The sequence below is a fragment of the Anabrus simplex genome, chromosome 7 (assembly GCF_040414725.1).
Source record: "Anabrus simplex isolate iqAnaSimp1 chromosome 7, ASM4041472v1, whole genome shotgun sequence".
In the NCBI taxonomy this organism is placed as follows: Eukaryota; Metazoa; Arthropoda; class Insecta; order Orthoptera; family Tettigoniidae; genus Anabrus; species Anabrus simplex.
The window spans coordinates 301,404,711-301,430,266 of NC_090271.1; the positions used below are offsets into that span (position 1 = coordinate 301,404,711).

Below are 25,556 nucleotides of genomic sequence, written 5' to 3' on the forward strand. Positions count from 1 at the left end.
AGATCACGAAAATACAGTACGACTGCCGAATAACATGGAGCTATAGTCCTGACGGACCTTGGCCTTCTCACTGACTACTGCTCAGCTACAAGCCCTGCAAATCACTAGGTGACTTATGGTCAGCACAAAAAATTCCCTCGGCCGTTATTTTTGGCTTTCTAGACGGGAAATTGCAACTAAAATTGCCCCTCTGAATGGCAGATAACAGGTACGTTCCAGACGTTCCGAAGATGTCACCGAGTAGAGGGCTGTAGTTGAGGGTACACGCGGGTATACGTTTTATATCCTCCGCTTAATCCCACTCATTAGAGTATGGCTTCTCATTTCTTGCGAATACTTTCCACTTTGGTTTCTTTCCTTCTTTTTTTCCTTTTGAATTTCGCCGTTCTGTCAGTGAGTTTTAACTGCTGGATGTCAAATGCGCAAAAATTTATCATAAACTCTACAAGAATTCGTTTTTATTTCCGATCAAAATACTTTTTCACTATCGCAAAATAGTTCTTCCACCAAGTATTGTCGGGGATGTGTTCGTAGAGTTGCATAGTATTGCTGCTAATCACAATAATTTCATTTTTTGTGGACTATGTACTTCAAAACTATGTAAGTGAACATGCTAAATTTTCCCTAATGTATGGGCTAGTATACCAACATATGAAATCAGAGCCACAATTGTTGAGGGTCGTTTCAAAGATATTTAAAACAACAATTTTACAAATCCCAACCTTCTATCCACGAGCTTACGGAAGCTTTAAAGCAACTGCAAAGTGAAATCATCTCTGCTTTAACACGGTGCATTACAAAAAAAAATAGACGCGACAGTGAAAATCATCGTGTTGCTACTGAATTGTGGGATATATCAACGTCGTGAATTGTCGTTACGGGAGTACATAAAAAGAATTACACATCGGTTCTCACTGTAGGACAAGTGTTCCACCAGGCAAGCAGTGCGCTGCGCTACCAGTTCTAAAGGTAATCTGTTTTACACTTTAAATCTGCGGTAGTGATTTCTAATATTTTGCGGTAAATGCAGTCCGTCGGTTCTAACTTTCCAGGTGCGCTCGTAATCGTGAACATCACTTATTTAAGGTCGTCACTGTTCGTTCGTTCGTTGTTTATATCTCCAGCCTAATGTTCATACATTCAAATTCCTCACAAGTTGAACGATTGAAGCTTGAGAAATAAATGAAGAAGTGGCTGCAAAACCACCGTACTGCAACATACACCAATTCAAGTGTTTGTATGAGTGAAAAATGTGATCGCAAAACAATGGAGCACCTTGGATTGTTTTTAATACACCTGTTGTGTAAGAAAATTTAAACTTTCAAATTAGTCCATTCAGATATGGATTTCTTCTTTGTCATAATAAAATGTCTTCTATTTACCTGATTTATGCCAAAGTGAGTGGCTTTAACTAGCTGTAAGTCACTAATTTTATACCCCATGGTCGTCTGAAATCCGCGATTTTTCATGCCATCACTTAGAGTACACCATATGTAAATTTTGGGACCGGGGATCGGGATAGCTTTTCGATGGACAGACTGTTTAAGGTGACCGTATTCCTAGTTGATTTTAGGTAAAGTAAAGTCTTCTCCTTACAGGCCATGAAGGCCCTTGGAGGGGTGGAAGGTAAAGGCTTCCACTACCCCGGCACTTGATGGGGTAGAGAGGTTAGCTCTACGCCCGGCCGCCTTTGACCCCAGAAATTAACCTAGTACTCATTTCTGGTGTACACTGAGTGAACCTCAAGGCCATATGCACCTCCGGAAGTGGAAATCTCATTTCTTAAATTTTACGACTTCCTGACGGGGATTCGAACCCACGTCTTTCCGGGTGAACCGAGCACGCCTTTACCGCCTCAGCCAGGCATCCCCTAGTTGATTTTAGGTGCCTGAGAATACTAATTACCTCGCATCCAGAACAGGTTCACCAGTCACCTTGTTAGATAATACTGCAACATATACGAAAGTCAGGCAAACTTTGTGTAGGGCACATAGAAAAAAAAACGGTTCAGCGTGAAAGAAAGACTAATTGTCAGTGCTTTTTCTGCTGGTTCGCAACGGTGCACATTATCGGCAGCTTTTTATTCCCAAGTTTTTAAAACAAAACTTCGATTTTTTGAGAGAGAGAAATGTGTTACAATTATTCCAGATATTACTGTGTTCACTAATTGTATTTTTATTTTCAGTTTCCATTCTCGCAAGTTGGTACCGTGTTTATATGTTTCATAGGCTTCATGGACTGGTAACTCAGCCAGGAAACACGAAATTTTTCAGTACCTGATTGTTTCCAATGAAATGAAATGGCGTATGGCTTTTAGTACCGGGAGTGTCCGAAGACATGTTCGGCTCGCCAGGTGCAGGTCTCTTGATTATTGTTTCCAATATCAAACCATCAGTTCTCTATCTGCTCTGCAACATTCAGGTGTTCGCGTCAGTTTTGAATAAATCTACGGTAAATTAAATCACTGTAATCATTGTTCAAAATGAGTAAAATAAGTAGTTACTTCATGTCAGTGAGCAAAATAAGGAAGACTGAAGTAGTAGAAATTGTCAGATCTAGTTGTGATCCTGTAAAGCATATAACTAGCTCCAAAAATGTACGTGAAGAAGAGGATCACAGAAAGACAGAAGATTCATGGGGTCAAAAGAAAACAGAATCTCATGACGACTGACTAGATCGTTGGACCCTTCCCAAAGAAAGAAAGAAAGAAAGAAAGAAAGAAAGAAGCCTTCTGGGAGAGAAAGGAGTGGATATCTACAAGAAGTATACTGGGGTTTGTGATCGAAGTGTGCAAGTTGTTGCAGCAGCACCTAGGCCTACATAGTGAGTGCCGGCACCTTTTCTCCCAGAAAAGTTGCCCTGGATAGACAATAGTAAACGTAGAGAAGTCCGGCCCGGGGATGTAAGGGACAACATGTCCGCCTGTCAACCGGCAGCCACGGGTTCGATTCCCGGCCGGGTCAGGGTTTTTTTTATTGTAAATGATTAATATGCCTGGCCTGGTGTTTGGGTGTTTGTGTCGTCCTTAACGTTCCTTTCCTCACATTCAACACTCTACACTTCCGCAATTCCACGTACACGCAGGTTCATATCATATGGTGGCCGACGCCACGAACAAATATAATCTTTTTAAAAAACCTAGAGAACATTCAGTCTAACAATATCCACTGGCATCCCCAAGATTCGAATCTCAGACCTGTAAACGGTGCACCTTGGCGTTGAGTTCTAAAGCTCCAAATGTGTAAATGAAATAATAATTAAATCATCCTGATTCTTAATTCACAACAAAAAATATCTAAATTTGTCCCAGGGAATATCTGTTTAAATGTACCTCTGACCTTTAAACCATCATTATCCTACGAAAATTAATGAAGTTCATTCTCAGTTTTGCCTGCTGAGGCGGTTAGTGCGTACTGGTGTTCAGGAAGGACTGAAGTATAATATATTATTAAATTCCATGGAATTCCGCGTATGACGTTCATTAAGGTTCATGTTATAGTTACCATCTGGCCGATAATAAAGTAGAAGGCACATAAATTAAGCTCTATCAGAGACGCTTACAATTAAAGCGACGTGCTGCAGTAATTTATCATCAAGGAACTTCCTCAGGCACGACTTGCAAAGTAATGAACAGTTTTCTTGTACCGTAAAAGTGGACTTGACGTAGTTATTTCCGTTCTCAAGGGCGGAATACAGTGGTTAGCTCCGTCTATGGATAACGGCTAGAGTACGGACCGTCAGGCCCCAACATCCTGAGTTCAAGCCCGGTAGAACTTGTCGGGTTCTTTTAGGGCGGAGGTAAGCACATTCAACACTCCACGCCATACGACGTTAAAAAAACAAACCCCATCCCACAACAGCCCCGAAGTGCCATGGCCTACCAAGTGACCACTCCTCAGCCCGAAGGCCTTACTGATTATGAGGTACCTCCTGTGGGTGGGGGACGCAGACGAATAGTACACCCACGGTATTCCCTGCCCGTCGTAAGAGGCGACTAAAAGGGGCGACCCAGGGTTGATACTACTAGAACCATGAGACTACTTGTGATTAGTACCATTAAGTGCGGAATACCATGGGTCGAGGTTACTTGCAACTATTACCACCTTGCGACGAAAACCATCAGTCTACGTTACATAGGAACCGTACTATTATGCGAGGAACACTACGGGTCTGGGCGTTGCTTGCGATGTCATCGTGTGTATTCCACTAGTGTGTTCCACTGTGTTCAGAATTGGTCTGCGTTACCTATGAGTAGTGCCACTTTATGAGAAACACCATGGGTCGACGTTGCCCGTTATTAGTACTGCTATGTAAGAAACACCACTGGTTTGGCCGGGACCCGTGATTAGTACCACTATGTGAGTAAAACTATGCGTCTGCGTTGCCTGAGAGCAGTACCATTATGTGAGGAACACCATGGGTTTTTGTTGCCTGTGGGCGTAACTATAATGTGTGATACACCTGTGATTAGTACCACTACAGGAGGAACACCATGGTTCTGCTTTACCAGTGGTTAGTACCATTATGATGGGCCGGTTACCTAAATTTCAGGCCCCTTTAGATACTAAGTTTCATCCCACTAATCAAGGCATTATGAACTGGATCCACTAATTGTTTTCCTTTCTCGATCATTTTTTCATCAACATTCTTTTGAGATTCCAGTCAGTGGATACGTTTTGAAGTTGTAATTTTCATTTCGTTCAACTCGTGCCATTAGGGCCGATGACCTAGCTCTTAGACCCTTTAAACAAGAAATATTATCGTCATCATAATCAGATTCTGAGGTGTCGTGTGGTCATCACGGTGGTCCTCTCGGCCGTTATTCTTGGCTTTCTAGACCGAGACCGCTATCTCACCGTCAGATAGCTCCTCATTTGTAATCACGTAGGCTGAGTGAACCTTGAACTATCCTTCATATCCAGGTAAAAATTTCTGACCTGGCCGGGAATCGAAGCCGGAGCCTCCCGGTAAAAGGCAAGCACGCCACCTCTACACCGTGGAGCCGGCCATATTTTCAGCACGTAACATCCAGTTTCCTACAGAGAAGCAGATGACAATTCGCGCATCACTATTAACCAATAGTGGTACAAACAGTTTTTTGCACGTTAGCACGTTTGTAAATCAAGTAACGTACAAACTGAACGTTAAAACAACTCCATGAAAACACTAGACTTTATCCGTGAATCACGACGTGCGAAGAGAAGATTTTGGTTGCTGCGCTGCACGTTCGTTGAGGGAATGTGTCGCAAGCTAGTCTTGTGTAGCACTCCCACAATATTGAAAAAATCCATTTTCTCGAAACTGGATGGAAGTTTCTTTCTTTCTTTCTCTCTTTCTTTCTGTTCACAATCTAGGGTTGGATTTTCCCCCACCCAGCGAGGGATCCCACCTCTACCGCCTCAAGGGCAGTTTCCTGGAGCATGAGACATTGGGTCGAGGGATACAACTAGGGAGGATGACCAGGATCTCGCCCAGGTGGCCTCACCTGCTATGCGGAAGAGGGGCCTTCGTGGGGATGGGAAGAGTGGAAGGGAGAGACAAAGAAGAGGAAAGGAAGCGGCCGTGGCCTTAAGTACCAACTCGGCATTTGCCTGGAGGAGAAGTAGAAAACTACGGAAAACCACTTTCAGGATGGCTGAGATGGGAATCGAACCCACCTCTACTCAGTTGACCTCCCGAGGCTGAGCGGACCCCGTTCGAGCCCTCGTACCACTTTTCAAATTTCGTGGCCGAGCCGGGAATCGAACCCAGGCCTCCGGGGGTGGCTACTAATCACACTAACCACTACACCACAGAGGCGGTGGATGGGAGTTACGCCTTGCAATTTGTGTCTTCGCCATGAAGTGCGCGGATACTGAAAATAGATCATATCGCTGTGGATGCGTTGGTAAGGTCTCTTTGTAAGAATTTCGGTCTAATTTGTTTTGTTGAAAAGAGCTCAATACAATCTCATTTTCGCGATGCAGGAAAAGCATAGGTTCGTGGATATGTTTTTGCTCTTAGAAGAAGTGAGAGCGAGTACGGAATATTTGCATGTTCCCCTTTTAGTAGCCTCGAATCACGTGGAGGGGGTACAGATAATGTATCATTTGGCTTACCCACGGGAGTTCCGATAAATCGAAAGAAAATGTGTGCATCCACAAAAAATCGACAAGGTTCATGAATTGTGAGGAAATAAAAGACTTCCTAAAACCTCGTAGATATTATTATTATTATTATTATTATTATTATTATTATTATTATTATTATTATTGTTATTATTATTATTTTAGTTTTGGCTGGCTATGTATCACGTTGATTCGAATTCAGCTTCATCTGTTTCCGGGCTTTAATCCTCGCCCAGTTCTCCTTCATCCTTTCACTCTACAAACTACTCCTTTCTTCGGCTCACGGCGCTTGGGTACGGGATCGGATGTTTCCTTGAAACCTCTTTGTGACCATGATTCTTGACTTATAAGCATCCATATTTCTGATTTCCGTTCCTTATGTTCCAATTTCTTCCAGATCCTTCTTCATCTCCTGGTACCATCGCACTGTAGGTTTCCTGGTCTCAAAAAGTCTTACTATCTGATTGGTCAATCTTCCCAGGATCATTCTGTAGACATGTCTGAATAACACGGCTCTCCTCTTCGGGATGGTATCTGAGATGTTCTCCATCTTCAGATTTAATTCTTGGTTTCATTTCTTTCTCTATGATCCATCCTCTGTTCTTTGGGATCCCAGTATATTCCTAAAAATCTTTCTCTCCACTAGTTCCAACTTCTTGACGAATCATGTTTTCATCGCGTTCAAACTTTCAGTGCATGTAAAGCCTTCGGGTGGATCACTGTCTGGCAGCGTCTGAGGTTTGTATTGATCGAGATATTCTTCTTGTTGTAAGTGTTCTTAGTTAGTTTATACGCCAAGTTCATCTTGTTGATTCTCGATAACAGTGCCTCTCTCTGTGACAGATTATTGTCTATCCACTCCCCCAGATATTTGAATTTCTCCACTTTCTCAACTGTCATCCGTCTTGGTGCTGTTTTGATATTATTATTATTATTATTATTATTATTATTATTATTATTATTATTATTATTATTATTATTATTATTATTATTTAGGTGATTGACTGTGACGATGAAAAGGAACTGGATGTTATACCCGTCTTCACAGTAGAAGAGCTGAATAGAGCTATTAGCTCTCTTAGAAACAAGAAGACTCCCGTACCGGAGGGTATACCTGCAGAAGTGCTAAAGATAATATCAGAACTCTGTCCAGAACTGTTGCTGAATATGTACAATCACTACCTTCAAGCGGGTGTTTCTAGCCCCGATGGAATATGGCCCGATTGGTTTTGATCAGCAAAGGAAAACCTGGTGGTTATAGACCTTTATGTATGTTGGACACAGCTGAAAAAGGCCTGGAGAAACTTCCCCAGCCCAGAATTCTCTCAGAAGTTCAGCTAGCGGGGGATTTATCTGTCCACCCGCATGGATTTCAGAGAGGGCACTCGATGATGGATGCGGTGTGGGAGGTGGTGAATACAGCTGAATGAGCACAAATGGGCAATCACCATTCCCGTAAATTGACCCTTCTTGTGACCCTGGATGTGAAACATGGTTTCAACTCGGCAAGATGGAGCGACATGTGGGAAGCTCTTGAAGAAACTTTCAAGCTACCACAGTATCTTATGCGCATAATGAGAGACTACTTCAAGGATCACACTCTGCTGTGTGATACGGAAGACGGACGAAAGACAAAACGACTGACGGCTGGTGCAGCGCAGGGATCTATCCTTGGCCCAGATCTTTGGAACATCATTTATGATGGCTTGTTACGTTTGGAGATGCCAGAGGATACGAAACTTGTGGGCTACGCCGATGATGTTGCTGTCTTGATAGTGGCTCGTAATGTTGAGATGGCTCAAATCAAACTGAACCAGGTGCTGCGGCGCATAAGAGAAAGGATGATGAGTCACAGCTTAACACTAGCAGAACTCAAAACGAAGATAATTCTTCTGACGAGGGAAAGGATCGAGACTCTTATGCCAATTACTGTTGGAGAGTTAGTGATTGAAACTTCTACGAGCAGGAGTGACACTTGACTCCAAGCTCACATTCTAGAATCATATTCAGAGAACGACAAATAAGGAAGTAAAATACATGACTGAACTTAGTAAGCTGATGGGAAATATTAAAGGTCCGAAATCCAGTAAACGACGTCTTCGCATGTCGACAGTTCAGTGAGTGTTCCTGTATGGCTCTTAAATCTGGGCTAAATCCTTGAGATTTGTTTGGGATCGGAAAAGAATAGCTCCTGTACAACGGAGAGCAGCTTTACGTATTGCATGTGCATACCGCAAGGTTTTTGAACCTCCAGTCCTCACGGTGGCAGCAATAGCCCCAATATATTTAGTTGCATTGGAGCGACAAGAAATCTGGCGTACCCAAGGAGAGCTGGAAAAGAAATGTGCAAAGAAGCGTGCCTTCAGTCAACGGATGAGGCGATAGCAACTCATATGGGAAAGTGATCCTCAGGGCAAATGGACCAGGCGACTGATTCCATGCTTGGATATCTGGGAGGAAAAGGTTCACGGTGAAGTCAACAATTACCTCCCACAGCGTCAAACAGGACAGGTATATTTCCGAAAATTCCTGCATAGAGTGGGCAGAGCGAGTGATGCAGCATGCATATTCTGTGACGACATCCATGATGTACTTCAGATCTTCTTTGTGTGCGACCATTGGATGATAAAGAGAAGATGTGTGTAAACTGAATTGGAAAAACTAACACCAGATAATATTATTTCTGTGATGTTACGAAACCGGGAATCCTGGTATCGGATGGCAGTGTACGTGGAGGATGTCCTTCCTCAGAAAAAGAAGGATTTGGAAGTGTGCGAACGTCCGTATGGGAGAAATAAAGAAAGAAGAAGTCTATAAGCCTGAAGCACAACACCACCTTGAAGTAATGCAAGAACAGTTCCGGGTTGATGATACACATCGTGGGAAAAGGGTGCGTGGTTTTTAGTGGGTAAGAATCCCACACACACTTATGGAGTTCGGACCCTTCACAAGTGTCTTTTGAAGATTTTCCACAGTCCCCTGTACAAAATATTATTATTATTGTTGTTATTGATATTATTAAACCATGTGGTGTAGAGTTAGTGTGCCTGTCTCTTATTCCAAAGCCCTGGGTTTGCTTCTTCGGCCTGTTGAATATTTTTATTCTGGGCTATGGGGGAGAGTGGGGTTCACTTGATGCGATATTTTCTCAAGCCTTTAGTTACAGAAAGAAATCATTCGCTAGTGACCTAGTATGCATAAATGACGAGCACTGGTTACCGTGGTTACAGTGGTGTGGGTAAATTCATGACGCTGATCCAAGAGAGCGCCCTCCGCTTGCCAAAAGAACATATGCTTGTTAAAATACCAAAAAATGGTTGATGTCAATATTCGATTTTCCTTGAGGAGAGGAATTCCGTAATAGTGTAAAAGTAAGTGAGCGTTAATATCAAAACATCAAAATATTTGAAAGTGAGTAGTAGTTCTTTTTTATTCTCTGATCTGAATTATAACATGCTTTCTTTCTCAGTGACAGTCAGCGTGGAGTATTTCAAAAGTAAGCCGGTCCTGAAGTCGGCTTCCTTGTCAGGTCTCCAGTGTTGCACAGCTGCACGCAGTTCTGTCCAGTCTCGCTGCTCGCTCTCAGAGGTTAACTACAGTTGGACCCACGACAGATGGAGTCTTCCTACGAAGTACGCTGCGTTGTCATAGTTACCTTCTTCTGCGACATGTCACCCTTTCATACAGGCTGAGTGTTTAATATAACATGTAGGCCTAATGCAATTCAATAAACGTTGACCCGTACATCCATGATGTACTTCAGACCTTCTTTGTGTGCGACCATTAGATGATAAAGAGAAGATGTGTTTAAACTGAATTGGAAGAACTAACACCAGATAAAAAAAATTCTGTGATGCTACGAAACCGGGAATACTGGTATCGGATGGCAGTGTATGTGGAGGCTGTGGAGGCTCGTGCTAATAATTCCAGAATTTAAGACAGGACACGTCATTGCCGATAAATATGAGATTTGATAATCACTAACAAAGTCATCAGTTCCTGACAATAGCCTCAACAAATTCACATGTTAAATACAGAATAGTACTGAACAACTAGCTATTGATTTACTTACAAAAAACAATGACATTTTTATTCTGGAAACAATCACGTAAATGCATAAAGTAGCTACAACTGACACAGTACAACTCCGAAAGATATCACAAAAGCGAGTAATAGCAAGCCAACCCACGTGGTAATAGCTTCTATAGATGTGGCATTGCTGTTATCGTTCCCATAGCAACAGACCATTTTCGAGCAGCGTTAGTCAACTTTTTCTCGCCGGTGGCGCTAAACGTCACATTCGAATTCTCATGGGCCTTAGTATAGATAAACGGGAGAGTTGGGGACATATCAGCACAGTGCAGACAAGGAATGTAAACACAGCCGGCCAGCTAGTCTTCAAAAGCGTGCCGGTCGTTAACGAACAAATTGCAAGAACTATATGAGCAATTCCGGTAATATCATTCTTTACACAGCCAGTTCCTATTGTTATTGTTGTGAAAGTGTCCTCATATGGTCGGTTGATGTATTTATTTCTGTGAGCTCGGCAGACAAACATGCATTATCACCATCTGACTCTGCAAGGAAAGGAACGGTAGAATATCTCTCTCATATTTTCTGTAGTACGCTGCTTTCACAAAGCCCAGGCTACCCACTGTGTGGACAAAATAAAACTGACCAGAAAAATATTTATAAGAATGAAGCGGAATTGACCCTTGTTAATAAACAGGAGAACTGCCCATCACAGGAAAGGCTGGAAACCGTGATTTTGATGCACCAATCGATTTCTGTCACATGTCTGAGCGCGCGCATCTCCCGAATACGTCGCTGTGTCATGTGTGAATGAGTGAGAGGATTAGATGTATTTAGTGACCAGTTGAACGCACGATAAAATAACGCATGTTCAATGTCGAGTGTTTTATCAAACCTTCCAGTAAAGTCCGCAATGTAAACTCAGTGGCAAAATGACGCGAAACGGGTTTTGTAGCGATTAAAACCCGTAACTATCCAAAAAGAGTTTGAATACCAGAAAACATTGCTCGAGTGAAGGAAATCCTGGAACGAAGTCCGACGAAATCTGAACGCCATTCATCTGTACAAGTGGGAACTAAGAGATCGCCGTGTCGAAACAAGACCTGGATCCTTACAAATTTACTGTTGCGCATGCGTTAAAGCGTCCAGATGAACCTTCGCGTGTTACGTTCTGACGGTGGTTTCGGAGTAAAGTGGAGTCAGTATTTGTGGATCCTCAGTTTTTTAATTTCTTCATATGAGGCCATTTCCGACATCTTCTGTGATATTCGTTAACAAGGGTCAATCCCGCATCAAGTCGAATTGTTAAAATCTGTATAACAGCCAATGACGGATTTATTGAGGATCCAATGAAATGAAATGAAATGAAATGGCGTATGGCTTTTAGTGCCGGGAGTGTCCGAGGACACGTTCGGCTCGCCAGATGCATGTCTTTTGATTTAACGCCCGTAGGCGACGTGCGCATCGTGAGGAGGATGAAATGATGATGAAGACGACACATACGTCCAGCCCCCATGCCAGCGAAATTAACCAATTAAGGTTAAAATTCCCGACCTTTCCGGGAATAGAACTCAGGTCCCCTGTGACCAAAGGCCAGCACGCTAACCATTTAGCCATGGAGCCGGACTGAGGATCCATTGAGCCTTCTCACTGATAACCATACATACAGTACATACAAACCCGTACATATATACTAACAAAGGACCGGAAATAATATTCATAAATTGTTATACAAGTTGTAGATACACCTTTCTCATACGTAGTCCAATATACAGATATAGTAGCACATGTTAAAACGTTATTTTATTTTTTAGCACTTCAAGGATTGTTATTAAACATCTTTACAAATGTTGGAGTTAATATTTTATTCCTCTCACCTCATGAAATATTCTCCTCAATTAATTCATATCCACTCCACTCTGTATGTACGAGCTGTGGAGCGTGGACACTCAGAGAGGTGTGTGAGTTTGCCCCAGAGCCTAAAATTTATTCATTTGATTGACAGCATTCTGTTCTACCGCTAATGAGATTGCAGTGAGATTGATTTGTGTTCGAGACAGGGAAATGGGATTACATCCCAAGAAATAATTCAATCCATCACTCTGTAATGAGAAGGTTAGTATTCGAGTCCACGCTCTCCAGTGATTATTCTTCAAATACTAGATTTAATTACCATCATTCAGTGACTTTTTAACTTGGAAAATTAGTTTCCCCGATGCCCCTGTATTAGCCGATACGGTCAATCACAGAATATTGATGGGTGAAGTTAGTTTTGCTCTCAACAAGTGTGTAATTCGTCATTATCATCGTCATCACTTGGATGATTATTGACATAAAATACATCTATTCCAATATGAAACGCTATAGACACCCACCCCACCCCACCCCCCGCGAAATTTGATGTCCCACGCCACCGAAGGAGGGGGATGCCTGTGTTCGGTATCCGATTCCGGTGCGCTAAATTACGCTCCTCATCTGGTTCTCTCAAGTAAATAAGTGTAAGAATTATAAGTATACATGGGTTGATATTAATAACAATAACAATTCTAGTATCTGCATTAGATTGTTTTGTTCAGTTTTTAATTTTATTAAGCACGCCTCTGCTATAGCACATTTGGAATGACTACTCATGGCTGACTGCAGTTTATCCAAGGGAATGTGTGATAAGGAATTTAAGAATTAACGTACAGTAATTTAGTAACATTGAGTTTTTAGAAAGACCTATGGTTGATGGTAATAGACATATTGGAATTTTGAGTCATGAGTTTAATAAAAATGTTTTGAAAATGTCGGAATCGAACCTTCCATGTAGTGACCATGCCCAATGTGCCATAACTCTCACTTAAGCAATGGAATTAAATCAGAAGCGTAGGTTGGTATTCCGGCATCACGTCGCGGATTCTTCGCTTAATTACTGTGCTTGGCTAGGAGGTTTGTGTCGTGTACAAAAAAGCAGATTTGTACAACACAAAAAAATGTTTATTGTTGAATCTTTTTTACTCTGTACAAAATAAAATTCTCTCTAACTTGCTTCTTTTGTTCAATGTACATTAAATCCATAATCTGAATAAGCTTGAGGATGTCTTGGAAAAATTATATATATATAATCTAACCTAATATCTATACTAATGTTATAAAGAGGAAAAATTTGCTTGTTTGTAACTAATAGACTCAAAAACTATTGAACCGGTTTTAAAAATTACTTCACCTATAGAAAGCTACATTGCAAGTGAGTAACATGGGTTGTATTTTATTTTCAAAACAATTCGAGGTGGGGCACGGGGGGAGATATAAAAATAATAGGCTAATATAGGCAAAATATCGAAATGTCGTATAAGGACGAGACAAAGCTCAATTTAACCCTCTTGGCGCAAAGAACAAAACTCAGTCAGCCCTACGGGCCCGAAAACCATGTTTTAAGGCCCTAAAACCAACCGTTCCGGAGATATTGGCACCACTCTACCCCTGCTCTAGGAATCGGATAAAGTAATGAACTGGCGTAACAATGGCAAAGTCAGCTCAAGGATTCTACAGCAGCGAAATTATCTACAATAAATCAAAAACTTAACATGTTACAGACATGAAACATGATATTTAGAATCCCCTTTAAAAATAAAAGAACACAAATATTCGTTTTCATAAAATCCACTTAAGGGGGGGGGGGGGGGTGAAAGAAAGCGAGGAAGGAGTTGAATTATTTATATAAGGATACATATATCTCAAAAATGAAGATGTTACAGACTATAAAATTGGTACATGGAATCTCCTTTAAAAATGAACACACTTTTTTCAGAAAATCCACTTAAGGGGGCGTAAAGAATAAAAAAGCGGGTGAATTTTTAAAAATGAGTATCTTCTTCTTATATTGCTTTACCCACACCTGTGAGGTTGCGGGTGCGAACTGTGTCGCACATGTGGATTAAATCCAGTTTTACGGCTGGATGCCCTTCCTGACGGCAACCGTATGTCTAGGGATGTAATCTATACTTCTATACTAATATTATCAAGAGGAAAAATTTGTATATTTGTTAGTAACGGATAGACTCAAACACTACGGTACTGAACCGATCTTAATAATTACTTCACCTATAGAAAGCTACATTGCCAGTGAGTAACATGGGCTGTATTTCATTTTGAAAACAATTCGAGGTGGGCGACGGGGGAGATATCAAAATATTAAAATAATAGGCTAATATAGGCGAAATCGAATTTGTCGTACAAGGACGAGAAAAAGCTCATTTTAAGCCCCTTGACGCAAAGAACAAAACTCGGTAAACCCTTCGGGCCCGAAAACCATGCTTTAAGGCCCTAAAACCAACCGTTGTTGAGATATTGGAACCACACTACCCCTGCTGTAGGAATCGGATAAAGAAACGAACGGCCGTTTGCAACGTCAGCTCCAGGATTCTACAGCAGCGAGATTATGCATGTACATTTGGGCATAGCTGCCAACGAAAACTGATACACATGTGACTTACTATCTGGAAAGATAAACTGATGTGTAAGACGCTCATAGCACTCCTTTGGGCGGGGATGGAAAGGGAGTGAAATATAAAAATAATAGCCCCGGAGATCTCCGTAGTACAGCGACCAGCGGTTGCCGACGGGCCTCCGTTTTTACGTACTAGCTTAGGTTTCAGCATTTTGCGGAGTCTCTTACCTATGGTTTAAACTATTTTCTATCAAATCATGGAGTAGTACGATCACTGATGTTATTAGTGCCGATATTTTGATCCACTTTTACGATCATTGTAACCATGAAAACGACCTATATACTGTACACGATTGTCAAGATGGTGCGTCCATGACTTGAAACAATTTCTCAACATTCATACTCAGATTCATTATATGATGTGCGAGATGAGTGACAAGCCCTGAGAATTATAATTCTCTATAATTATAGTAGTTTCTTTTATGTATCGCGTATTTCCTTGATCATTTGTAATAGTTACGAAATGTCGGATCAAACAAATACATTCAATAATATTTATATTTGTGGTACTATCTGGCGAAAGTATACTTACACTAAACCGGCAGCTTTGTGAAGGGAGCAGGTATATCTAGGTGGGAATGAAGGAAAAATATGGTAGCAAAAGATCTTAGAGGTCGACGCTAATTAGGAACTAATATTTAGAGGCCAGCATGATGAAAAGAAGAAGAAGAAGATACACTCTAAATCCAAACATGACAAATAATTTCTACGTACTTAAGTAAATACACCAGTGATATAAATATCTAATGAAGTCAGTCACACCGATAGTATGAGTAACTAAAGCCAGTTTCTGATAACCCGTACGAAGAACGGGTACTTCTGCTAGTGTAAAATAAGTATCTCGTTGCCAGAACACAATGCAAATCAATATCCCTATAATTGACAGCCTACGTTGATCATGACAAGAGTTCTAGCAGAAGGCTATATAAGCTTACAATCTTAATTTGAGCGATGTCTCTTTCGCCTGCTCGCCTATATATATTGTAGGCAGGCTGACGTAACAGTCTCGTCAGCGTGCTGACTAGGAAATACGTCGTGTTGCCGAAGACTGCCTGTGTAGCGCGCTGACTTCCAACAGGTGAGGTGGCATCACAACAGTTTATTAGCAGGAAGTGAAGAAGGCTGCTGTGGTCGGAGTGTGGAGGAGAACGAACTTGGGGCCTTCGTTGAATTAGTTGGATGGAGATGCTGGTAACATGGTTCGAAGGAGAGGGGTGGGGTTAAAGGTGACCTCTTGGAGGTGAGGGATAGTGGTTGCGTGTGGGTATGTTCAGTTTGTTTATGTGCGCGTTGTGACTTGTAATGTGCCACAGTCGCCTTTCATATATACTTTTTATAAAACTAGGCGGGCGGGGAAGGAAACAGCGCGGCTGCAGTTGCCACACTTTGCCTGCTCCCAGGGTGTGACGATGAGCGCTTTCTCATCTGTTGCAGCGGGTGGCCTCTGTGCAGGAAGCTGCAGAGTGGTGTAATTTCAAGCCGTTGTAGCATGAAGTACAAGCGTTGTGTTGTGCGGTGTTCTTGACTCAGGGTTGTGACTGTGAGTTCGGGTAGAGTACGTCTATAGTTCCCAACCCCTACGTAGTAACTTCACACTCGTAATCGTCTTCTCCGCTGCATGGAAAAGTGTAGAATTACGGATATGTTTTTGTGCATGGAAGACAAGAGAGTGAGTACATATTCATTGACTGTTTCCCTCTTATTAGCCCCTTACGACGTGCAGGAAGTACCGAAAATGTATCCTTTAACTCCACTCCAGCCGGTTGGATTCGAGCCAAATACGCCACGGTTTTTCAAACGCCTTACAGTGATTTATTGCAGTGGAGACAAAAACACTATTTCGTTAAGATAAGTTCCAAATTTCAAATTCCTAGGTGTTCGGACATAAATAAACATAACTATTTCCGTATATTGAGTGTGACTTTATAGAACCTGACGATGCGCTTTTAAGAACGAAACATGTCGTTCTTTGTTTAATAGTGTGTTTTACAGGTATGTTATAGTGTATTGTTGTGTGTTTCACAGACTGAAAAGCCTGCAGGTTACATTTATGCCCCCATAGTTATCATCATCTTAGCGTTGTGCCACTGGTGCAGGGTCCACGTCTTCGCACGCCATTTCACACGGTCCGTTGATTCCAAAGTGAAGAGCTGAGTTAATGACTAGGCCTATACAAAGAGCTTCAACCAAAGCATGACCATACCATGGCAGGTGGTTCTCTCGCTTTTTCTTCACAATCGGCACAATTCTAATTTCTTGCCGAACCTAGGTGATGGTGACGTGATCAACTCGTGAGATGCTTATAGCCCAGTGAAAGAAGTTCACTGACCTCGTCGGACAGGCGGCATTCTACTCCACATAAGCCAACTGGGTGTACTACTGTGCATGTGATGTATATTTTTTTCAAATTCAGCGTAGTCTTAGTAAATGTTGTGTTTCTGGGTATGTTCCCTTTATTGAATTTATTAGTGATAAGATGGAGAAAATTACCTTCCTTTTGTACAAAAAATATATCGGAAATATTATAAATCAGGCAAGCAATTCAATGTTGAAAACATCCTAAGGATATGAGCCACGAATTTTAAGTAAGTAAAATATAATAAAGTATGAGAATATATTCTTTGCTTATTTCTAAAAATTACCATCCTTTTCCTGATCATTGTCTTCCGGTCGATTAGATTAGCAGTTTGCCTTTTTGTACCACTAACAGCGCTAATGTGAGTCAATGCACAGTTTCACTTAACTTAAGCACTTATGACAACATTCAACGTGGTCATTTTCCAAAATCAAAAAAGGCTGAGTATATTGAACCAAGGAACACATTTCAGAAAGAATTATGTAAATAACTTAATTTTCCTGGGATTTTAATCAAAAAGAAAACTAGTAAAGAAACAAGCGATTTTAGGCTGTTATTTTAGTTTGATTGAGCTATCCTAGACTCACAATTTGAAACATTTCCTGGCCCTTTAGCCCTTCGACTTTTTGTACAATTGAGGAATAAAGTGCGATCACAAATGCAAGCAAACCATGTACATCAGCATTTGGGAGGTTGGACTTGAGAAACAATACAATAAATCCTTAATTTTGTATTAATAGTTATAATATTATCAAGCAGGGTACATCATTAGTTTCTTAGTGTAAAGGAATATTCAAAATACTTTTATAATATTATCAAAGGGATGTAAAAGAAAAATGTTATTGTGAACAAAGTTTTGTCTATCCTGTTTATGTGGAAAGTTTCCTCTTAACTCACAATTATTTGCCGTCTTTTTATTCTCAGAATGGAAACAAAACAAATAACATTGCAAAACCTAATAACAGAAGAAATTTTCGATTGGTAGGTCTACTATGATTTCACAACTGCTTGGGTGTCAAAACAACATACCATACACAAAAAACTGAATGTAAATTGCGAACACTTTACAGATGCCTGTATGCTAACCCAAAACCAAGAGTGGAAAACGTTCTCCACCGGCCAGCAGGAGCTGATACTATGTGTCCTTGAACCCATATAATGCGCACACCTCTGTCGGAATCCTGCATGATGTATATTATGCATATGACCAGAAATAAAATACAACTGTGGCGATCAAATTAATAAACAAATACTGTACCATATTTTAATTAAAAGTAAACTCGTGTCCTCATCCCGAGGTGATGCAGCTCTTTTCAGGCACACCCCCATTGGAGGTGAGCTGCATGTACCATTTCAACCACATACCAGCCCTCCTGCCATTCTTAAATTTCTGGCAGTACCGGGAATCGAACCCGGGCCCCCGAGGACGGCACCTAATAACACTAACCGTTACGCTACGGAGGCGGACGTATTTTAACTAATAAATATGTTAAACGTGTTCGTGGTCATGGATAAGCTGGCTGTGTTTTCTATTACCTCGGCGATGGAACAGTCTCTTCATCCACTTGGCTAGCCACTATCGCCAACCTGGCTATCTTCCAACTGCATTATCTTCTACTTTTTTTACCCAAAGCTCCTCCTTCACGGAACGTACTTTGTCATTGTGCGCCACAGTTTATTTAATAACACATCCTTCTTTCACGTTCCCATTGCACAAAATGGTCCTAAATTTCAATTTGATTCAATTTTACTTTCATTTTCCATTAAGTCTTGTTTCTAAAGCAGCGATCAACCATTGATCTGGTATAAGGGAGATTATAGATCAGTAAGTACAAACAACATTTTACAAGTTTAGCATACATTTAACCGAGAGAGTTTTATTATTATTATTATTATTATTATTATTATTATTATTATTATTATTATTATTATTATTATTATTATTATTATTAAAGAATATATCGCAGTTTGGATATATTCTAGTGGAAATGATCACTTACAATAGTGTAATAATAAAGTAAATTTGAAACATAATTCCCCAACAAAACATAATCATCTATAAATTCATTATATAACGTCATTATGCATTTTAGATCATGTAGCTGTTAACTTGCTTTCGGGAGATAGTGAGTTGGAATCCCACTCTCAGCAGCCCTGAAGATGGATTTCTATGCTTTCCCATGTCCATACCTGGCAAATTCTGGGGATATACATTGTTTTATTCATCTGCATTTAGGACTGTCACTAAGATGGTAGATTACCTACCAATTGTTTACTTAGTATCTTCTTTAATAAAGCAACGGTCACTTCCCACCCTTGTCCTGTCCCATTACCACCGTAATATCTGACTGTCAGTCCGACGTATAAAAATAGCTAAAATGGAAGGAATATTTTATTTCAAACTGATGTAATTGCCTTCCTCCCGTACTCAAAACTAGGTAAAGAGGATAGAACCGATTGTCCGAATTCCAAAAATGGCCAAAATCATTACTGGAGCCCCATCCGAACACATGTACAGTACTGCGTCTGTGGTGAAAAAGATATTGGTGGAGACGTTCGCATTATAACTAATACAGTACAACATGGGTATTCAGTCAGGTGAGGCTACAACCCGCTCTACAGCAGCGATAACACAGGTGACCTTGCACTGGAATGGCAGGAGTTAAGCCGGCAACTTGTCCGTCTACGCCGTTAAGTGGCTATGCGTTCTAAATGGCTCTACGAACCGAATTTTGTCCCCACCAGATAAAATAGAACGCATGCACTGAAAATGTCTAAATATATTTAAAATTTAGAGATAAAATATCAATTTTAAAACGTTAAACCCATCCTGAATAAAAAATGTATTTCCACAATAGTCTACCCATCAGGCGGTATATTTTCTACGTGAAAACATGCAACTGTGACTTGATCAACCGATCTATCTGCATTTAGGGCTACCGCCCAAGTGACAGGTTCCCTGTTAGTTGCTTACTTAGAGTTTACTTATATCATTTCACAGAAGTTGCAATTTTATTGAACTTTAAATTATTCCAGAAAAGTATTTCAAAGAAGTTGGAGATTGATCGAACATTTCCATTCATAGATTATTCCAATCCCTAATTCCTATTTCCATAACAGAACATTTATGTGTCCTCTTGAATTCCAATTTTATCTTCATATCTCTCGTATCTTTAAAGCTCCGCTCAAGCGCATTCGTTTACTAATGTCATTCCACGCCATCTCTCCATTGACCTCTTACAACATACCGCTTAGTCGAGCAGCTCATCTCCTTACTCCCAGCTCTTTCCACCCCTACAATGGCAACATTTTTCTAGCACTACCTTTTTTCTCGGAAATTACCAAGAACTAAGAGTGCTGTTTTCCTTTGGATTTTTCCATTTCTCGTATCAAGTAATTCTGGTTAGGGTCCCTTACACTGGAACCATACTCTAGTTGGGATCTTACAATTGACTTATCCATCCTCTTCTTTAGACCCTTACTTCAACCCCTAAAATACCCTCATAACCATACGAACTGCCTCGTTCCAATTTTTATGGTAATGTTATCAACGTAAATAATGAACATTATTTTATATATTAATCTAGGCCACTGCCTTTTCGGTCGCGTGCTTTCGAAAATATGAAGGTTCCAAGAGAATTTTAAAGAGAAACAGAATATTTTAGCTGTGATTTAGTGAACGTCAAAAACGCGTGTCTATAGCAATTCTATTAATAAATCGTACACCATTTTAATCATAAAATCGTGAATTTATCTATGGGATATTAATATAAAATGTCAAGTTCTTTGTGGTTCAAACTCCACGCAAGGAACAATACTTTTACTCCCTGGATGTTTATAAATACTCTGGTCTAGAAAGCTAAGAATAACGGCCGAGAGGATTCGTCTCGCTGACCACACGACACCTCGCAATCTGCAGGCCTTAGGGCTGAGCAGCGGTCGCTTGGTAGGCCGTGATCCATCGGGGCCTTTTGCACCCTGGAGTTTGGTTTGTTTTCCTACAAAGATCGTTAGTGGTAAGAATGGGCTTTTAAGTGATAATAATGTTTTATCGATATTGGCCAGCTATGGACCACGTAAGAAACTCTTTATGATTTCAGTTTTCCTTGGGGATTGTATTCCTTCATTCTCTTGCCTGTAACTACTTTTTTTCATTCAGCCAATTATATTTCTTCTTGGTTACTGTTTCTGGATCCTGGAACCCCTCGAATGTTTTGTACCTGTTTTTGAATGCGGTTCTATCGTGGACGTCTTTTCCCATGAAGTTCATTTCTCGCAGGTCCTCCCTGGTATTAATAAACGATTCTTCATATGAGTTGCCTTTCCTATTGGACCTGTTAAAATGATTGAATTTTTATTGAGTCTATCGTCGTTCGTTCTCGAAATGTGTCCGAAGATTTCAATTCTTTGTTTTCGTTTGACGTCTCACATCCTGCCCCAGGTTTCGTACAATTATTTGTTGCTGCGTAATGGGTGACACCACACTTTTTTTATCAAAAGATTCTTTAGAATGTTTCTTTTCGATGTCTTCGAAATTTTTACTGGTTGTTAATCTTAAGCATTCTGAAGCGTATAGGCACTCTGGTTGGATCACTGTCAGATATTGTTTTATCATAGTCTTCACTGTGATCGCTTTCTGTTGTACTGTATGTCTATTCTTATATTTATAGTTACAGGTGGTAATACAGCTCGTATTTCTTGTATATTAAATACAAGATAAAAAAAATCATATCTTACACATTTTTTTTTTTTTTTTTTTGCTAGTTGCTTTACGTCGCACCGACACAGATAGGTTTTATGGCGACGATGGGACAGGGAAGGACTAGGAGTTGGAAGGAAGCGGCCGTGGCCTTAATTAAGGTACAGCCCCAGCATTTGCCTGGTGTGAAAATGGGAAACCACGGAAAACCATTTTCAGGGCTGCCAACAGTGGGGTTCGAACCAACTGTCTCCCGAATACTGGATACTGCCCGCACTTAAGCGACTGCAGCTATCGAGCTCGGTATCTTACACATTAACTTAGATTTGCAACATATGCAGTGAGAACTGTTCAATAATATTCGTCAGTATCTTTTCACTATTCCCTTCCCTATATAGATTTTTAGCCTCTTCTATTTGTGTTCCGTGATGAGCATTCAGGATTATTCAGACCATGTTCCAAAGTCTTAGAAACTGCAGCCTCCTTTGCCATATTGTGAGTTTAGATAGGGAGCTTTATTATTATTATTATTATTATTATTATTATTATTATTATTATTATTATTATTATTATTATTATTATTCAGAAGGCTAAACGACTTAATACATTCTCGTGTGTGCGTAGTCGACTGTTTCCTCCTAGCAGCACATAAGTTATTAGGAACGTTCTGCCATCCATTGAGTATATTAATTAAAAGATGGAGAATTTAAGAGAATCAAAGAGTATCTAGCTGAGAATAGTATCCTTCCATGATCAGAGGAAGTGTATACTCTTTGGCTTCCCACGTAGTAATCACACATGGCTGCATGCAGTCACATTACTAAGGATGAAAACCACATATTAATATCAATGAAAGTGTCAATCACTTAGCAACCTGCTAAGTACAGAATGTATTGCGGGCTAGGGTAAGACCGCTCCTGCAATTGGAGTGGTCATTTAGTGATTTGATTTTAGGATTACTTACAGTTGACGGAACTAATAGACCTATCAATGCCTGATGATTCACCGGCAAGTAATTCCGAAGAGAATTAAAATATAGTGAAGCAAATCGGTCCAGTAGAATCGGCCGGGCGGACTGGGTAAAGCTGAATTTAGTGATTATTATTATTATTATTATTATTATTATTATTATTATTATTATTATTATTATTATTATTATTATTATTATTATTACAGCCATAATAACTTCTTATAACGTTGTTCGTTCTTCTGATGAATCGTTTTTAAAAGAAGTGTACTATATACACTGTTACAGACCCACCAGAAGTCCGGATGTCCGGAGCACCCACAAAGGACCTGGAAGACGGAAAGGATGACGTGGTTCTGAGATGTGTCGCGGATGCTAACCCGCCGGCGACGATCATGTGGCGTCGTGCCGGACAGAGCGAGATCGCCAGCCTGGAGGAGACACTACGTTTCCGTCCAATCGGCCGCCGAGATTCTGGCACGTACACGTGTCAAGCGAGGAACGACATGGGGACCAGTGAGCCGCTGTCTGTGCAGCTGGATGTCAAATGTAAGTACCTCTTAATTCAGATCAGGGAGGGGTAATATTGCTAGTTCTAGGTGACCCCGTTCGCTTCTCTGGAGTATCACGTAACATTTGTAGAGCTTACATGGAGTTACCCAATACATTGGCGGAAAATGAAATCCCAAAACCAAGAAGGACTTGTGCTAGATAAATGTAATTCGGGAGGCGTATTTTGACATCTCAGAGATGATGCGTATTAAAATTTGCGCGTAGTCGACGAAGAGTGGTGCTAGTAGTGTTAAAATAACTTTGCAAAGCAACTTTACATTAAATATGCGCTGTACACTTCGTGATAGTTAGTCATCGCCAGATTTTGACGGCGGCATGTAGTTGTGAGTCAAAAATGCCTTTAAGGAGACCAAGAAGGCAGTATACATAGCTCTAACTGAATTTGAAGGCGGCCGTGTGGTAGGGCCATGATATTCCGCGATATTGCAGGAAGACTTGGCAGGGATGTACCCAGAGTGCTGGCAAAATAGTCACTGGAAGGCACTGTCCCAGGAAGACCGTGGTCTGGCCTTACAAGGGCCCTACAGAGAGGGAAGACCGCTGTATTCGTCGCATTGCTGTAGTGGACCGTACTGTATCTATAGCAGCCATTAGAGCACCAGAATGACACAGCAAACAGTAACAAATTAATTACTTGAGTGATAGCTCAGAGCCAGACATTCCGTAGCGTTCATTCCATAAACTCCGAATCACTGCCATCTGCGACTTCAGTGGTGTCAAGCTAGATCTCATTGGAGGAAGGAGTGGAGATCTGTTGTATTCTTAGCTGAGAGCCGTTTCTGTCTTGGTACCAGAGATAGACGTAGGTTGGTAAGGAGGCAAGGTAAGCGCTTGGAATAATGCCGTCTGCGGCATCGACACACTGGACCTACAGCAGGAGTTATGGCATGGGAAGCAATTTCGTCGTTACCCCAAGAAGCATGACAGTGGGTTTGTGCGTCAGACTGGCGATTGAACCGGTTTTGCTGCCATTCATTCTCAGTATTCATCTGCAGGATAACACTCGTACGCATACCCCTACTTTCACCCAAAGTGTCAACAACATGGCGTTCGGGAGTAGTCGTGTGTTGGTATCGCTCCGTGTATTTTGTCTATTAGTAATGTTCAAATGTAGTATCACGTCCGTTCGAGTTTACCTCCGGGGTGAGAATGTGCTAGACTTCGACGTGAAATATGAAAACCATTGGGAAAACGCTTTTGTGAATGGTTCGGAGCTTCGTATTTCGGCCCACGTGCTGACTTTAACTATGTATCTGGTGACGTCACAGCCAGGCGGCCTGTCTGCGAGAAAACAACAGACGATCTCTAGCCCCAAGATATCTGGTTCAGCGATTTGTGTGCTTCTATTGGCTTTGTCCCGCGACATACATCTGAACCCAGGACCCCAGCATGACAGCGGTATGAATTTCTTCTACCAAAATGTAGGGAGCATGTGTAATTCTTTGACGGACTTTAACCTCGCTTTCAGTGACGCCAGCAAAGATTGTATTTGTATAGTTGAAAGTTGGTTAAATGATTTTGTTGGTGATAATGAACTGTTGTCTATTGATTACTGTGTGTTTCGTCAAGACAGACATCAGATCCATAGTAGCAATGTGAAAGGGGGAGGGATTATGGTTGCTGTGAAATATGCTCTAAGGCCAGTTTCCCGGCCAAAGCTGGCGGGGAGGTCTGTGTTTGTAGTGTGCTGCTACCTGCCACCGGACGAAGTGACTGCTAGGATGAGTAATCTTCGAGCAACACTGGCCAACGTCACAGCTGTTTTAAACCCGCAGGATATCCTTGTAGTTTGCGGAGACTTTAACATCAGGCATTTGGCTTGGAATCCTAGTCCCGTTATAAAACAAAGATGTGCAGAAGTCATCTTACTTCTTGAAATCGTCGGTGAATTCGGACTCAAGAAAATGTGTCACTTCCCAACAAGAAACGAGAACTTCCTGGACCTTGTTCTAATATCGGATCAATGCTGTGGGCACGTGGACTGCTTTGAGACGGAAAAGGTAATTACATCCGACATCAAGCTGTAGAATTCACTCTATCTTTACCGCGAGTTATGCGCCCCGTACCGCAGAGGAAGTTAATGTTCGCATGGACTAAGGCAGATTTTCCTCAAATGAGAGATCTCCTTTCGTTGTGTCCCTGGAATTTAATCGAGGACTCCCCCTCCGTCGACGAGGCGTTAACCCTTTTCTACTACTTCCTTCGCGCTGCAATAAAAGACACTGTACCGTCCCGGATAGTTAGCACGCGGAAGTACCCATGCCGGTACGATTCTGATGTAATAGATAAATTAAAAGAAAAAGAGAGGGCAAGAAGGAAGTTTAAAAAAA

General features: G+C 41.1%; 1 protein-coding gene across 1 annotated transcript in view; it reads left to right on the top strand.

Annotated features, from left to right (window-relative positions):
- Window positions 1-25,556, top strand: part of LOC136877821 (kin of IRRE-like protein 2) — a 981,929-nt gene that overhangs the window by 701,532 nt on the left and 254,841 nt on the right. Inside the window, exon 6 of the mRNA XM_068228754.1 lies at window positions 22,942-23,202. Coding sequence (XP_068084855.1) covers window positions 22,942-23,202 — 261 coding nt within the window. The remainder of the gene's footprint in view (window positions 1-22,941; window positions 23,203-25,556) is intronic.